Genomic DNA, 17,799 nt, shown 5'->3' on the forward strand with positions numbered 1-17,799 from the left:
CTATTTTTAATATTTTGAGAAATTTCCATACTGATACTGTTTTCCTTACAGGATGAACTGTTCTACATTCTCTACGCCAACAATGTAAGAGAGTTTCTTCTTCTCCATATCCTGAGCAATACTTGTTGTTTCTGGTCTTTTGCATATGGGCCATTCTCATGGGTATGAGGTGGTACCTCATTCCTTTTTTTTCATTTGCGCTTCCGTGATGATAAGAGATGATGCATATTTTTTTTCATGTGCCTGTTGGCCACCCTTGTCTTCTGTGGAGAAGAGTCCCTTTAACTCTTCTGCCCATTTTTTATTGGGTTATTTATTTTCTTTTTGTTGAATTGTATGTGTTTTTTGTAGGCCTTTGATATTAACCATCGTTAGATATACAATGTACAGGTATCTTCCCCCATTTGGTAGGGTGTCTTTTCATTTTACTAATATTTTCTATTGCTGTGGATGCTAAAGATTTTAAGAACAGAAAGAAAGAAAGGGCATTTGTGGAAGAAAAATGCTTAGAGAAGACAACCGCTTGTGCAGCCACCAGCCCAGGTTCAGTCACGCTTCTTAAGCACCTACTGTATGTGAATCAGGGGCTTGCTGTGAGCTAGACATGCCAAGATAGATAAGCCCAGGGCCTCCCTGGTGTTGTAGAGGTTAATGTCTCAGTGCTATCAAGCTATCACCAGCCACTGCCACGTGATTTCGATCCCTGGATGAGGGAGCTACCCACATGGTGCAGCAATCCTCTCCTGTGTTGCCCACTGCTCCCCTCAGCAGTGTATTACAGTAGATTCTACCTGTTCTGCTCCCCACTCTGATTCTGGTGCTCTCATCCTCCCCTCACCTGCTGCGCCTCTGACCTACATTCCAGTCCTTGTATGCATAAATAAATAAAAGTAATTTTTTTTAAAAAAAAAGATAAGCCTAGTCTCTACTCTGAAAAAGTGAACAACTTATGAGAAAGACAGGCTTGTAAATAGATACATTCCAAAACTGTTTTATTGCTTGGACAGAATCTGCTCCAGAATGCCACAGGAGCCCAGAGAAAGTGACACTCCTATCTCTGCATACTAGACCAGCAAGGCTTCACAGAAAAGATAGTGCCTGAGTTGAGGAGTGTATTCATTCACTAACTCATTCATTTATCCAACAAATGTGCATTGAGTGTCAACAGCTTTTCAGACTCTGTGATAGGCTTGAGTAGTTCAGTGACATACACACTTTAAAGATGAAGTCAAAGTTAGAAAAAGGAAATCCTATGAGTAGGCACGGCTGATAATAATTTTTAGGGGTGATCAAATGGCTCATATGAACTCCCAATTCCTACCGTGAGGCGTTCCAATGCTTCCATTATTAGAAAGCCATTTCTTTGTCTGAATCACATTCAGTGTCACCACTTCAGAACATTAGAAATAGATTTTGACACAGGAAGGGCCAGCAAGGGCCAGCCTGAGAGTTCTTGGTGTGAGATTGGGATATAGGAGTTGCAGGAAGTACAAAACAGTAGTAATCAAGGGTTGACCATTCTTTTGCTTTCTTCCTGGGAGTGCTTGGAGTTGACTTTAGCAGGCCATCTAAACCAGCTTATCCTGCTTGTGCACAGTTTAGATATATGCTGCATAGTTTCATACAGACATAACCCCCAACCCCCGCTGCTGTCCACCATGAAAACACGGGACACCCAAGTTGAAGGGAATGCTGAATGACAGACACCACGTGGGTATGCAGTGGTCTGTGACCGGAAGGTTCACTGGAAGCAATTTGCAAAGGAGGCCTTAGAAAACCACCTGGATGGTTATTGTAAATTAAAAAAGGAAGAGATGCCACTTTTTTCTGAATAATTTTTAATACTAGGTTTATGGCTGGGTACATGTGATAGTCATTACAGCTTATTTAACTCTGAAATTATCTGGCCCCTCAAATTCCACTGGGACCGTAGGAATCATGGGTTAAATTTTGAAAACAATGTATGAAAGAAGATGTTTTTCCTTGAGAAGAATAAATTCAAACCTTAGGGGGAAAAAAGAAAACCAGGTCTCTGTAGGAAGGATGGCTATTGTTTCTTCTATCTGCTGTGTTTTCCATGTTTGAATCAGAAATTTACCCAGTCACACAAAGGTTACTTCTGTTGGCTGGCGTGCCCCTGGGTCCCACACTCCAAGTTGTGCCTTTTCTGGTGGGCTGTTTTGGAGGGAATCCAAAAGCATTCTGAACTCTGAGCTCTAATCTCTGAGGTTTCCACTTCTTTGGAGCCGAACATTTCATCAGGAGCTGGGAGTAAGTGAGTGAGTTACACCGAACAGCTGCGCGGTACCCACCGCCCTCTCCCCAAGGATGACAGGTTCTGAAAGGAGGGTGTTGCAAGCATTCCTGAGCAAGCCAGCTAATCTGGAGGCCTAGCCTGTTGGCTGGGGGCTACTTCTAAGAAGGCTCCCACTGGAATTACAGCATCTCACGACTCCTATCTGCAAAGCCCCCCTTCTTCAGAAAAGCAGCTATGACATGGAAGGGGCTGGTGGGGGGTGGGGGGAGAGGCGTGAGAGAGCCAAATGGGTGAAAAAGGAAGCTCTTAAGTTGGAAGGGAATTTCCTTTAGGGAACAGGATATTCTCTATCATTAGCTGCTCACAGGAAGGGAAAGGGGAAAGCAGGGCTTCTTTTCAAGTGGGGAGAAAGCAAGCAGCCAGTGAAAATGCCTGATTTGGAATGGCAGGGGGGAGACTTCTGTTGGGACTAGCAAGTGCAAATGTAAATGCTCAGACCCCTTTGAACTCTGGAATTGATTTCAACTCAGACCAGCAAGCCAAAGACATTTTATGGGAATTTTAACATGTCCAGGCACATAATTGGCATGGTGGCATCATCACCAGGTACAGGGCCCTCAGATTTGGCTGGGTTCTAGAAGCCTCTTTCTCCTGGCAGGAGCAAGGATGCTGGTATGTCTCTCCATGTCTGTGCCTGGCTTTGGTCAAAATTTTGTTCCAAAGAGGCACAGGAAAGTTACCTTAACATAATCTTTATCTACAGCACAGAGTCCCTTTTAGACACTTGCTGGAGGAAAAAAAGCAGGGGTAGGACTGTAGCAGCTGAACCCAGTGCTTGTGTGTGACTGGTCTAAGAAAAATCTACAAAGCATTTTCCCATCGAGGTTACAGGAAGATGTCAATTTGGAAATCTCCACCACATGTCCATTTTACCTGCCTAAAATAATAGCATAAAGAAAGCATTTACATTTGAAAACTAAGGTGATGATGGAGGACATGTTGGGGAGAGTGGAGAAGGGAAAATCCTCTGCTTCATCCTAGCCAATGTGGTCAATGACTTATAAAAAGGAGACAGTAATTTATAGAAAATCTTGTCAACCTGCCTGGAAGTGGAAAGGCTTTGTAGGAGCTATTGTTTTATTTATTCCCTGCATCAGAAGAAAAATCAATAACTGCCTGGCAAGTCAGACGTAAGTGAGTTATACAGGCCACTGACATGGTGGACCAAACTTTATAACAACCACATTTGCTGCTGTCAGGCCATGGGCTTCAGTGGCGCCAGCTGTAATTACGGCCGATCACCTCTAATTCAGAGCTGCCTGCCTTGATAAAGGTGTCACTGGGGCAACTGTGGCATCAGCGTCAATTGAGGATGTCATGCTCCAGGGCAGACTGCTGGAGAAAGCCTTTCCTGGCCCAGCCCCCTGGGTCAGGGAGACTGTTGAGCCAAACTGGCCCTTTTTTTTTTTTTAATGTTATTATCAGATCTTTAATTTGGTTATTCAAGACTTTTAACATTTGCAGTAATTGCTTCTGGAGAGATTAACAGGAAAAAAATTTAGACAATGTTTTAAGACCCATGGTGGTTGAGAGAACTCAAGATTGAGAGCTTTTCTACTCAGGGCTAAGTGGACTATTGAAGATGAACATATTTTAATGTTTTGTTTGCCATGATCCTGGTTTTTTTTTTTATGTTTTGGTGGGAATTTTTTCATCCTTTTTTTTTTTTTTTTTTTTTGGATGTACTGCTAGTTTACATAGTTGTTTGTATTTGGGGAGTACAGGACCCTTCTTCCAGCCCCCTCCTCAAGTATTGTAGCCATAATGCACCCATCACCAAAGCCCCCTGGTTTACCACTTTAGTCCATTATGCTTCTTTCCACCTCGTTCTCACCCCTCTTCTCCCTCCCCTCTCTGAGTTCAACCTTGCTTTTTCTTTTTTATTTTAAATATTTCTTTTACTCCATCCTTTATTTCTTCCCCAAGTGATATTACAATTACATATGTTATGCCTTTTGAAATTGTCCACAATTTTTCATCTTTTAATTTTTTTATTTTCAGTTTTTTCTCCTCTTTGCATTTTATTTGGGTCTTTCTCTTTCTTTCTTTTTTTTTTAAGATTTATTTATTTTTATACAAGAGTTGGGTACAGGCCGAGGCGCGGAAGGGTGAGAAGATTCACCAGAGACAGAGTGGGGAGCAGAACAGGCAGATGACCAAAATACACTGCTGAAGGGAGCAGCAGGTGCGACAGGAGAGGTCTGTCACGCCATGTGGGTATCTCCCTGGCCGGCCGGGAATCGAACCCGCGTTGCAGAGGCTGCGGACAGCTTCACTGCTCTGTGCTCAACCCGCTGCACCACCGTGGAGGCCCTCAACCTTGCTTTTTAACTGCTCTGAGTGACTTGCTGTGATATTCCCTGAAGCTGATGACAGCCCTGTCCCCTAGTAGCAGATATATTTAAGAAATCAAGAGATTTCTTTAAAATGTAGTTTTTGGTGTTGTCTGCTTGGGAAATGTGAAGAGACAAATGTTTATGTCACCTACTCCAACCACTGGTTACAAAACCCATTGGAGGCAAGACATTATCAAAAACCTATGACTATTTTGGAGAAAAAAATTGCCAACCCATGCCTTTCTTCTGCTTTTGTGGTATTTGAAAAAAAAAATTAGTGCACTTCCCATTTTTTTAAAATTGCTTTTTTTTTTCTTTTCTTCTTTTGGAAGGAGGCCTGAGGGGTGAGGGGGAAAGAAAAGCGAGAGACAATACAGTTTAAAAGTCCTGCTAACAAAGCAGCTGAGTGTCTGGGCTGTTCTTGGTAAAATCCTGAGCAGGAAAGAAGTGAAGTGAGGATAGAATTTGGCAATTAAAAGGGCTTCACTGTCATTTGTGAATGATCCTGTTTGACTCCCCCTCCCCCCTGCTCCAGGCTGTTTTTCCTCACTCTGTAATTAAAAAAGAGACACACTTACTGTTTGTTCTTCTGTATCCTTTTAAACTCACAGACAGCCCCACCCGCACCAGCACCGCCCCCCCCCACCTCCCCAACAGTAAAGGAAGGGATATACCTTGCTTTCATTTTGGGGGTGAACATGTTTCAATTCCTGCTCCTTGGGACACCTCACCTGGAGGGGAGGGGGTGCTGATCTCGGAAAGGAAAGCCGATCCTTGTGTTTTGCTACTTGGTTCCTTTCCCCGTGCGCATTTCAAAGAGCGACCACTACGGGCCATCGGAGAGAGAACTGTCAACCCCCAGATCCTGCTGCCTGCAGACGCGGGCGCGCGTTTGGACCAGAAGTGGTTTTGCCCTTGCTGACAGGGAGGTCAGATGCGAGAAATCTCTGGAGGGGTGGTGGCTGGCATTCAGCAACAGAAACTCCCATCCAGCTCCAGGGAAAAAAAAAAAAAAAAAAAGGCCCTGGGCGATGGAAACCTTGTCACCTGGTTCCAGCAGAAGCCCGGGCTGGTAACCTGTCCTGCTTATTCATGCTCAGTCCTTCCAACCTGTTCCCGTCTCCTCTCCCTTTGCCCCCCACCGTGTCTCCATCTCTACAAGTGTCTCCATTGTTATTTCCCTTTCCCCAAACACCAGGGCATTTTCTTTCAGCCAGCGATGTTTTTTTCCCCCCTCCTCGGAACCCGTGGACCCCTGCCCAAAAAACTCGCAGCCCCTCTCTGCGCTCCCAGGCGGCACTGTTTCCCCCTCTGTTTACTGGTTTCCAAGGGCAATTGCACCCGTAAGGCTCCCTGAGTCTGGAACTCAGCCTGGGGCTGTTTTGGTTACATTGAAGTTTTTGCTTCAGTTCTGCCAGATTTAAATGGTGACTTCACCAGCACTGAGCTAAAAGGAGAAGGGGGAGGAGGCCGAGCCCAGGAGAAAGAGAGCGAGCGAGCCGGAGGGAGAGCTTAGAGCCAGGCGCAAGAGAAGGGCCAGCGCATTACATCATCGCTTGGCCTGGAATCAAATGGGAAGGATATGACTCACTCAGGCTAGTTAAGCTTTGGCTCAAATTCTACACACACTCATTCCAGAGCTCTCATGTTCTGCACCTCAGGAGGGAATTCAGCCTCAGTGATGTCCATGAGGTTTGTTTTTAATTTTATTTTCTTTTTTCTGATTTTATAGAATTTTTTGCCCCTGCCACCTTCTTTTCTCAAGTCTGGGTCGCCCTCCTGCTCTTCATTTTCTCCCCGTGTTTCCTTTCTCCCCGGCTTTGTTCCGCCTCTTCTTCCTTCTTCCCTTTCCCCAGCCTCTCCGCTTCTCCTCTTGTCCCAAAGAGGCATTTCTTTCCACTTTGATAAGAGTTTTGTTCCTGTACAGCGACCTGAGTGAGTTGAACAGCGGCAGGGCTGGGCGGGAAAGGAAAAAAAAAAAGAGCAAACCAAAGCGACCGGAGCTAAAGGGCCACAGATATAAAGCGAAGCGAGAAAGAGCAAACTTGGGCGAAGTTTCTTTGCTGCGGTGTCGCTCCTAATCGGAGGAGACGGGAGAGAGTTAAAATGCAGGAACCAATCGCTTGAATGGTGATGTAATGCAAGAACCGCAGGGTAGTTAAGTAATGTGAGAGCTAGGGGGTCAGGGTTGCAAAGCATTTACCTGCTCTCAAGGGGTTTTCAGTTTATTATCAATTGCAGTGACTGTAACTGGCTTCAGACTGCTATCTCTAATTATTCGCAGACGCCCCTTTTTTATCTTTTATTATTAAAAGTAAAACTGTACTATGGTATTTTAAAAAAACATGATATTATCACAGCTGGGTATTATTTTCCACCAGGATTCTCTCTGTCTCTCTCTTTTTTGAAATAGCTCAACATGGTTATCTTTTCATAAAAGGTCAAAGTAGTGGTGGTGGCAGCCAGGAGGCTTTTTGAGTGTAACTGGTGAATTGTAAATGCATGGAAAACTATTTGGTGGGTTGTCTGAGTATGATAGCTCCGCCTTTGCGTTTACTACTCAATACACTGTAGTTTTTTAAAGCAGGTGACATCTGATGATATCTTTCCTCCCTATTAGTTCACCTAATGATAACAGCCATTGTGCATTTCTTTGAGAAGCTTAGCTTTCTGTTGTTTCCCATGACAATTAACTTAGTCCAATGCTATCTTTTAAGACTTGTATGATCTTCAAATGCTTTTAATATGAGATGCTGGAGTTATAGGAGAGATGATGATGAAAATTTCGGGATTGATCCGTCTAGAAACGCCTAGTTAATATTTGCAGGTAAGGAATTAACATGAAATAAATGCAGAGGGTCCAAATAATCGTGTTCTTAAGGCCTTCAGGATCTCGTGTACCCAGAGAGAGAGACTTTTGTGTTTGGAAAGTTATTGCCACACATTTGTATGTTTCATAAAATATATTTAGTGCTGTGGTGCACTGCCTGTGTTCGTGCTTTCAGTGTTATTAAATAGTTACACACTGAAGCCCTCTGCAACTCAAGTGCCAGCCCAATGAGAGAGCAAGTCCTGTCCCTTAGCTACTCCAGTCGTCTTGGGCTCATTTAGTCCCTAGTCATCGTACAATCAGCTGTATATTGAGGTATAGAGTACATGACGGGAAGGTGTTTATGTTTATTTAATGCATGTTTTGGATATAATTGATCAAAACTTTTCATGGACATCTTCTCTCCTTTTTTGGGCAGAGATGAAAGGGAAGGAGAAGGGTAGGTAGGTCATTTTTGGAAGAAACATCACAGTGTAGTAGAGGCCAGGAGCCTGAGTGCTAATCCTGACAACCCAGAGCAGGACCCTGTAGCCCTCTGGCTTTACTGCAAAATGATGAATCAGACAAGGTGGCCAGTAACCCCTCCCTCACAAGTGGTGCCAACCTGAGGGGATCTCTGGTGTTGCTTGGAAACTGGAAAGTTCTGTGTCCCATGTCCATGTGCTATAAAAGTTTTGCTGAAAGATAATTGGCAGAACTTTTCAGAGAAAAGTGTGTTTGAATTAAGATGAATGAGTGCCTTAAAAGAACTGAATGGGGGAGGGTGAGAAGTAGCATATGTTCCCCCACTTGGAAGATTGGTTTTTGTTTTTGTTTTTGCCTTTTGTTTTGTTTGTTCATGGGGTGAAATTTTTAGTTGTCAAACACTACCAGCAGTCCTCAGTGAGAGGTAATTGGTTAGGTGAGTCAATCCAAAGAGTAGCAGAATAGACAAGAGAGAATTTACCTACCCAGTGAACTTTTCTAAAAGATCCCACATGTCCCTTAAATGCAAAAAACGGTGCTACAATAAGGGAGATGTTCATGCTTCACTTACGCATACAATGCAGAACAGTATTTGTAATGAATCCCCCCTCCCTCCAGGCCTGCCTGACTACTTGCAGGTTTCTGTAAATTTCTGTAATTGTAGCATAAATTCAAGTTTTTAGATGAGATTGAAGACTACGTTGTAAAACCTGCAACAAACATGAAAGATGCTTGTTAGAAAGATAATTCTAACAATATCCTATTCCTGAGCCAAAGTTCGTGGTAGTAGGCTTCTTGTAAAGTATGTATTTATAGGCCCAGCTTAATTGTGCATAGGGAAGGACCACACTATACCTATCTGGGGGAAAAATTACCCAGAGCTGAAACAAAACCAGTGATGAAGGTTATTAGTCATTGTGCAAGGTTTGATAAGTGCCAAGTATGTGCCTGGGACTCCAGGAATAAAGATGGTATGATTTCTTTTTTCAGAGCACTACCATTTAAACTGACTCGGCTCCAAGTTGTTCACCCATAATCAGAAATGTCCTGCTCGTGATGGACAGACAGACAAGGCAAAAAGCCCAGCAGTGATCCTGGGTCAGACTTAAATTACTTTATCTTATATTACTTATCTGTACTTATATTTACTTAGATTACTTAATTTATATTACTTTATCACAGTGACGCCGAGCATAAAAATCATTGGCTTGCCTGTTTGGTGACTGTTTTGCTTATTATTGTTGTTGTTTACAGGAAACATTTATTGAGTTAATTGCAGACTCATATGCAGTTGTAGGAAATAATAGATCCCGCGTACCCTTTTCCCCCCAATGGTAAAATCTTTCAAAATAGTGCCATGTCACAACCAGGATGTTGCCTTTGATACCATCCACTACTTTATTCAGCTTTTCTGAGTCTTGCTTGTACTTATTTGTGTGTGTGTTGTTTTCAGCCATGTGAAAACTGAGCATAGGATTTGCCATAGTTCACCCAGGCTAACCCCCTGAACCCAATCCTCTCTAGCTTGCTGTCACTGACAAACTTTCCAGTACCATCTCTTGACTTGATAAAGGAAGGAGCTATGCTGGTCAATTGAGAATCCTGGTGATGTTGTCATGTTTTATGTGCCCTTGAGACATTACCTGAGTCATAGTTTTGTCCTCCAGAAGAGTCCCTAGGGAGGTACCTCAGATGTTGGCAGGTGAAGGTGGAGACAAGCCTTTTATGGGACAACAGAAAAAGCACAAATCTATCCCCTCTGTATGCCAGGCACAAAGCAGAAGAATGCCAAATGTTCGTGTCTGCATTTAACCATAAGCAGTGCTGAAATCAACCATCTTCCTCTCGCCCTCCCTCTTTGCCCTGGTAGCATATGAAGAAAGAGGCTGACACAGGGGAAGCAGCCTCTGTTGATCAGAGAAGCAGTATGTGTGTGAGTGGGTGTGTGGAGGGGTGTCTCCAGAAAGAGCATGGCCTTTGGGGTCAAAATGCCTGGGTTCCTCTTATCTGCTGTGTGACTATGGCAAGCCTCTTAACCTCTCTGTGCCCTAGTTTCTATCCCTTTTGTAAGATGAGGACAATCCTACCTACAAGGTGGAATTGTGAAACTAGGAGATCCCGTCTTAGTCCATGGCACACAGTATGACTGCAGGGCAGCCTGAGTGGCTGCAGAACTGGTCCTCCTGGTGGACTTCCTAGCGGAAGTCTCTCCACTGCAGGTCGCTGACTCCGCAGACCCACTGGTTACCTTGTTCTCAGGGTCGTTCAGGCTGCTTCCTCCTCCAGACTCTCGTCTCTTAGCTTTCTTATTCAGAAAATCACACAGGTCTGAGCTCATGTTAGGTACTAGAACCAGAGAAATAAAAGCACCATTCTGATTAAAGTGAGGTGAGGACTAACGAGTACTGATAACACATGCCTCATTATCAGTGACCTGAGTGGAGAGAGAGACATGCACAATGCCAGTCTGAAAAAGACCTTAGTGTCCCCATCCATACTCAGTTGTGGCTTTGTGAACGGGAAAATGAAGTGAAATGGAGAGGAACAACCAGTTGTGAGAACCAGATTCCCCTTTGCCTCAACCAAGAGGAGTTTGTATTTGCAGGTGTCTATAACGAACCTGCAGTTGGGTGAGACCAGTTTTCAGCTTACTCCCTCCCTCTCACATATTTTTTTCTGGTGGTAAAATGGTGTTTCAGAGATTTAATAGAGGGGACTTCCAAGGTGGCAAGTGGAAAAGTGTTATGTTGGTGAAGTTGGTGGAATTATAAAACTTTGATGGGGCCCATTCTGGGCTCCCTGCATCTGTGCTGGAATGGTCTTAGGCTGTGGTAACATTGCGTGGTCACATTGCATGGTAAAAAATATTGTCTTGTATTTTACTTAGTAAGCACTGGGCAAGAAGGCCAGGTGAACAGTAAGAAGCAGTCATTAGTTTGGACTTGAGAACCAACACTGTGTGGGCCTGACAGAAAGCAAGTAGGCAAATTTGGAACTGGGATTAAAGAGGGGAGAAGCGGTAAATTGAATCCTGGTTCTTCTTTCTGCTCCCTTGGGTTTCATTTTCATGTGCCTCTGACTGTCGAAGGGACTCCTTTTGCACTGCATGGTGGAATGCCAAGTGAGGGACATGGAGAGTAGCCAAAAAGAGGAAGGAAAATGGAGGAGGAAGGATACATGTGGACCAGGTCAATAAAATTTCTTCAGTACAGATCTAACCTTGTGATTTCTAAACAGACTGCTGCTCTGATTAAAATATACGCTGTAAGGCTTGGCACTTTCACAGGCGTGTATTTCACGACTTACATCCTTGAATACTGACATTGACTTGACTTAGCATTCCAGAGTCCATTGCATACAGCGCAAACATTGGATCCCAGGCCCATACATCTTTCCTTCCTGGACCTACACTGGCAGGAGAGTTTATTTAATGATTGATACAGCAATGTTGTACCCAAGAAGAATCAATCAATAGCTTGCAATCATTGTGGAGAGCATGACAGTGGTTGTGTATTAGCCAAGACCCGACCAGCTATCAGCAAAGTCTTCCTTTCCTATGTGATATCAAGATTTGAATTCTTGCTTATCATTTTTTTTTTCTTTGCCATCTGAATGACTGAATGAAGGGCTGGATGTGTTCAAAAAAGCAAAGCCTAGAAAAAACAAACAAACAGTAGCTCTAAATGACTGGGAAGGTATCTATCAATGCATTGACTCACTTACTCATCTTAATGGAAAAAGGGGCCAGAAAGCTGTATTGGATAAGCCAGAATGCCTAACGTGAGGTTCTGTGTAGTAGGGGCCTATGAATGTATTTTTTTTTTAAATCAGTGATCCTTAACAAGTTGACACATATGCTGATGTGGCAAAGAGGCCACCTGGCCTTGTAGCTTGTGGGCCTGGCTGTCTTCTTGGCTCTGCCCCTCTACCCTCAGTTGGGCCCAGCTCATTGTTAAAGGAAGGAGACTGCAAAGGTAGAGACTGTTTGTTTACTAGAGATCATTGTGGTCCGGCATGATTGTGCCCTGTGCAATGGTCTGGAGTCAGACAGATCTGTGTTTAGACTCTGGCCTGGCCACTTGCTGTGTGATTTTTCACAATTTATTGAAACTTTGGAGATTCAGTTGCTTTATCCTCAAATTGGAATTTAGTGCTATTGACGGTAATAATACTTAACATAGTAAGTGCTCATTAAATGTTAGTTATTTAATAATGTACCAGTTGACTTTCTGAAGACTGGAAAATAGTACATTTGGGGCATTGAAAATGTAGTGAGAACTACTGTCATTTACCAGGTCCTTCTCAGAAAGTTAACTGAGTCACAGACCGTGAGGTTGTGTGTGCTGGAAAGGAGAGAATCGTTAACATTGGCATTGTTCTACCAGACTGTCTCTTCATTGGCCAGAAAGTGAGGTTTAAGATCTTACTTTAAAGCAATTTATCTCAACATCAAGAAGAGCCACATCTTTTTTTTTTAAATAATAGTTAACTTCTCTTTTACATGGCATCAAGCAATTTTTCTTTTATGTCTACCTCTTCTTGACCTTCTTATTTATCATACTTCAGGCAGCTTAGCAACACTCTGCCATAAAGGGCTGATCTTCTTTAATTCCTTTGGAATTAATCATAATAACAGCAATTATAATAAACCCATTTAATATAAATGTAGATGTAAATTACTCATGCTTTGCATTTCCACCAGCATCCACCCTAATATGGACTACACAGTCGGTGGAGTCAGTGGCCTCTGTTTGTCTTAGTACAGACCTGGCCCCAGCTGCTTTTTGCTGTTTCCTTCCACTGAGGGTAACACATCAAAAGGAACATCATTTGATTTGGCTTCCTTCTCTCACCTGGACCTTCCTTAGCAGTAGAATAAGAATCCTATAATTCCAAATGCATCCATAGGCAGGAACCTTAGAAATCATTTAGTCCAGGAATTCCATCTTCTCACTCAAACTTGTGCTTTTTAGCCCTCTTTCGTGTCTGGCTCCTGGGGTTGGTGGCATGGGGGAAATGCACAGAAAGACTTAGCTGTGCGGGACACAGTGGAGTGACCAGCAGACTCCAGGAAACCACCAGGAATCACTCAGGCACCTGACTATGCAGACTCCACCCTCTAGTCTGGAGGGAGGTGAACAAATAACTTGCTTTCTGCCTCCAGCCAAAAGCTCCCTGGTGTCTAGTTAGTGGGTGGGATGTGCTGTCCCTGTGCCATAAATGAGGGGGGCAAACATCCCGGAGTCCAGTGCTCTGCTTCCCACCACTCTCTCTCCATTCCTCCCTCTCCCTGCACCAGCCCTGGCTACACTGAGTGCATGTCCGATGAGGACAGAGCTTGGAAGCCGCCCCAGAACCAGCACCCACCCACCTGCAGGATGTGACCTCCGGGCTCTGAAACACGCTGCTTCCTCCCTCTTCCTCCCCACCTAGGGAACCGTTTTAGACCACAATTCCCAACACAGCCCACTTTGCACTTTAATCCCAAAGAGACCCAGGCACTTTGTGGCCACAGAAAACTTGTCACTTGATTACGATTCTGAAAAAAAAGAGAGCAAAGGGTAATTCATAGTGTTTTAATGACTTCGCATCCTTTCCCACGGAGGCAGCGTTCAGCTGCTAGGCACAAAGAACTCCTGCCGCCTCTGACATCTAACCATGTGATGGGGCAGCATTTTTCATCATGCTTTATCACAAGATTCTTCACAGCCAGTTAACCCAATTAATCTTCCCACAGTAATTATCCAGGTGCTGCACTATTCGGCTTCCAGAAGTCTCCAAAGCTCCGTTGTGTAGAGATGAACTATTGTGTCTCCCGACCTTGAAAAGATGTTTCTAACTAATTAATGATTGTTAAGTGCTTGGAAAATGCGCTTTGGAAATACGCCGGTGCTAATATGTCTGGATTTTCCACTGTGCCGTTGTACTGCATGCAAGTCGGAAATCATTCTTGCCATTTGTAAATCATAGTGAGATGAATATGACCCTTTCTTTACTCAGCTAGGTATCTGCCTCCTCTCCCTCCCCTGCCACACATTTTTTCTTTGTCCATTTCTCCTGATTTGTGTATTAAACCACCTTTGGTGGAAGAGGCCAGTGTTTCATAGAATTTCTTCCATGAGGTGAGGTCCTATCGAGTCTTAACAGCCTTGTGGTCTTTAATGAGACAAATTGAAAACCGCTCTCTGCTGAACTGACTGAATTACCAGTAAATGAAAGGTGGCTTTCTGTCTGGTAAAGTGATTCTGAAAGTGTTTTTAGGTGAACAATAGTCATAAATATATTTTATATTGCAGCCCTTTATCCACACTCACATGTGTACGTTGGCATGAGTATAATTTGACAAAATACTACTTATCTTCCCTGTGTATAAAGTTCATGGGTATCTTATATTCTATTCAGTTTTCTAATGTTAGTCACTTCAGTAAACAGATTTCACTAATTTCTCACTAAAGGACCCACCAGTGAACGCATCCACAGTTTGAATCACAGGGACATATTTAAAAGGGCCCTGGAACGCTGGACAACTCCAAAGTTCCTTCTAGATCTCAGTGCCCTCATATAAAATTAAGGTGTTTGTCTTTAAACTGAATTTACCCTCAAAGTATTTTTTTTTAAATCCTCCTAGATGGAGACCCAAACTGATTCAAAAGCTGCCCCCCTAACTCACAACCCCACCCCACCCAACAGTTCTCAGAACACAGCCTGAATATTACCGGACTAGAAATTTCATAAGCCCCTTCTAGTTCTGGCATTTGATGATTATTTCATTTCGTAGGTAACAGAATTACCTAATGAAACATACCACATTTTACTTCCATTGATTCTGAGCTAAAATTCTCAATTGGGACTCTCCAGAATTTGAAGAATCTGCAACAATGGGAAATTTCGCTCCAGGACTTTAGTTCTTTGCTGCTTCAGTTTTATAGCTTGTTCTTAGGCCCCATGGGATGGGCTTCTTCAGGGAAAGAACAAGTTTGAAAGGCCTCTGGTCGGTGTGTGAGCAAGCAGCCATGTGAGGACGCTTATTTATGTCACAGTGGCTGCAATTTTCTTGCCTCCTAAATCCAGCAGGTTCTTGATTTTTAATACAGCTCAACTCATTTGGCCTGCAGCTGGTAAAATACAATTTTCTGGGTCTCAGAAAGAAAGACTTTGCAGACTTATAAAAAGAGAAGCTTGTAAGACTTCTTGAACATCAAATGGCTCTTACAAAACACCATTTTGATGAGTTAAGTGTAAATGAATCAGAAACATACGGATTAAATTTCCCTTGAAAGACACATGGGTTTAAGAATTAAGGGGGGAAAGTGCTTGGCAAGATGGATTTCAGGTTTTTGCCAAACCTCAAAATGTTTGAAAAATGGTTTGAGACATTTTTACTGAACGCAAAATGCCGCGGAGTTCACCCATCCCAGACATAATAGCGAATCTTTTGACAACAACTTTATGACAAGAAAAAAGTCCTGAGGGGCTGAGCCATTTTCTCCGTTCTCCTTCAGTCAACCCCTGATCCCTCCACTCCCTCCCCCCAGCATTTGATAGGGCTAAAAGAACTGTCTGATTGACAAACTAAAGTTTCAAGCCAGGCAATTACCAGAAAATAACCCCACAACTCAAAAATACTACCCCAAGTCAATTATACCATTTTCTAAGTGGAATAATACACTCTCGGGATATACAGTATTTGATATATTTTATTCATTGGGCAATGCATGGTTATCCTAGTCATTTGTCTGACATTGTAATGCCAGCTTCTTTGGTATAGCGGGGGAAAAGTCCACTAAAAGCAAACATATTGGAGGGAAATATCTGCCTGTTTGATTATAACAGCTGCAGTGTGGAAATGCTATATACTATAGAGTAGGGCATGTTGAGGTATTCAGGTTGCTGAGAATGGCGTTAGAAACTCGAATTCTGTCATAGCTCTTTCACTTAATAAGCGATATTAGAACTTTTCCACACTTCAAAATTCTCATAGCATGTGGAAACACAGGAGTAACATTTTCAGGACCCGTGGACTGATTATCTTATGAGAGTTGTGCATCTTAGGTATTAAATGCCTTCCAATTATTTTTTACTAGCTATTCCTGACAAAAGCAGGCTGACACTTTTACAGCCTCATTTTTCATACGCTAAAGCACAGAAGGAGTGGATTTTTGAGCAAGTTGAATGCAGCAAGTGAGGGGAAAAACTCTAAATGAAAGACTTGGGCTGTGTTGTTTGCTCTTTGAAGCTACCTTGTCCCATGCTCTTGTTTCATTTTCATATTTAAGCCGGGATGGCCAAGGTTTGCTTGCCTGCTTCCTTCCTGCCTTCCTGCCTTCCTTCCTTTCTTCTTTCTTTCTTTTCCTTTGAAAGAAAGGGTGTATTCAGTGACTGCCAATATCGATTTAGAAACTAGGGGACAAAAATGTACTTTTCAAAAGATTTTAAGTCAATGTAGACCAAAAAAAAAAAAAAAGAAAGAAAAGAAAAAGAAAAAGCTATCTTTCAATCTACATGTTTTAACTCTGTGCTCAAAAAATGGGAAAATCTAGCTACTATCTTGCTCATGCTGCCTCTCACACAGTTCTTTGAGGTAGGACCTACTTCTCCAGGAAACAAAAATCATTTATTGTAACAGGTATACCCAAAAGGGAGAGTAACAGGCACAGAAAACACAGAAAATGACTTTCAGTACCTTCACTAAAAATACTACGTAACAGTGATTGTTAAAATATATCTCTTCCCCTATATTTCATGCCCATTTGTATTTATCAAGCTCAAAATAAGACATAAATGCAAACTAGAAATACTAGAGTGAAAACAGCTTTACCAACTTTCTGTTTTGGAAAAAGCTTTAGAATCAGAAAAAGTAGGGTCAGATTCTAGCTCGACTTTTACCTTCCCCAAAGCAGCTGACTATAGGATAAAAGGGCCGAGAGGGCTGCTTTGATTGCAAAGCGCTAAGCCTTTGCCCAGAGCTCCCAAGACTCCCTCCCACTTACCCCAAACTTATCTCTCCCTTTTATGCCCTTGACCTCTAATTCAAAAAGCACCACATTCGTGCAGTACAGTCTATCAGATTGTTTTCTGAGTTTATAACTCAGCCACCTGTATGAAATAATGGAAAAATCAGCTTAGAAAACTCAAAATGTGTATGGTTCCCAATTTGGCATCTATAAAGTGATGGTGTGAAAGAGACCTGTCACCCAGCATGTATTTCTAAATAGGGGTCGTTATCAACTAAAGCCATTATTTTCAACTCGTGTTAAGCAAGGGGCAACAGTAATGTTTAAATATATATATTCAACCTGTGTTGACATAATTTTACACTTTAACAACCTACCTTGCACAGCTGGTTAATTCAGCTACTGCCAATGCCTCAGACTCTCTCTCTCTCTCTCTCTCTCTCTCTCTCTCTCTCTCTGATACACACACAAACACACACAAATGTGTACACATGCATGCCTGCCTAACTTCTCATCTTTCCTGGGGCAATTCATGTGTCTCCTCTTGCAGAACCCCTCCCTGAACCCCCCAGAGTATTAGATGTCAGGGGGTGGGGTGGGGGTGTGGGGGTGGAGAGGGAGTTCTCCCATTACACCCTGCGCTGACTTCCAGGCCTTGTCTGTTTCCCTTCAGAGATGATGAATTTCTTGAGGGTAAGGATTGCAGGATGATCTCTATTCACTCTGGGCTCTCAGCACAGTTCCTGAAACATAGCAGGAGCTGAGTAAATGTTTTTTAAAAATAAGCTTAAAAAATAATTTTGCTTGTGTTTCTGTGGGATTGAATTTGTACTAAAGGCACAAAAAGTAGGTGGGACTGCTATCGCTTGTCCACAGCCCTCCTGGTTCTTAGTCCTT

The 17,799-nt window shown here is 42.9% G+C and overlaps 1 protein-coding gene across 4 annotated transcripts in view; it reads left to right on the forward strand.

Annotated features, from left to right (window-relative positions):
* Positions 1-6,133: 6,133 nt before the first annotated feature.
* CREB5 (cAMP responsive element binding protein 5) overlaps positions 6,134-17,799 on the forward strand; it is a 122,557-nt gene continuing 110,891 nt past the window's right edge. For 3 of the 4 annotated variants that reach the window (XM_037509713.2, XM_054692440.1, XM_054692441.1), the window contains exon 1: positions 6,233-6,345. In XM_037509713.2, coding sequence (XP_037365610.1) covers positions 6,299-6,345 — 47 coding nt within the window. In that variant the 5' untranslated portion in view covers positions 6,233-6,298. Of the gene's footprint in view, positions 6,346-17,799 lie in introns of all 4 variants that reach the window. The other variant, XM_037509717.1, reaches the window with a different exon arrangement.

The sequence above is a fragment of the Talpa occidentalis genome, unplaced genomic scaffold (genome assembly GCF_014898055.3).
Source record: "Talpa occidentalis isolate TD23 unplaced genomic scaffold, MPIMG_talOcc4v2.1, whole genome shotgun sequence".
In the NCBI taxonomy this organism is placed as follows: Eukaryota; Metazoa; Chordata; class Mammalia; order Eulipotyphla; family Talpidae; genus Talpa; species Talpa occidentalis.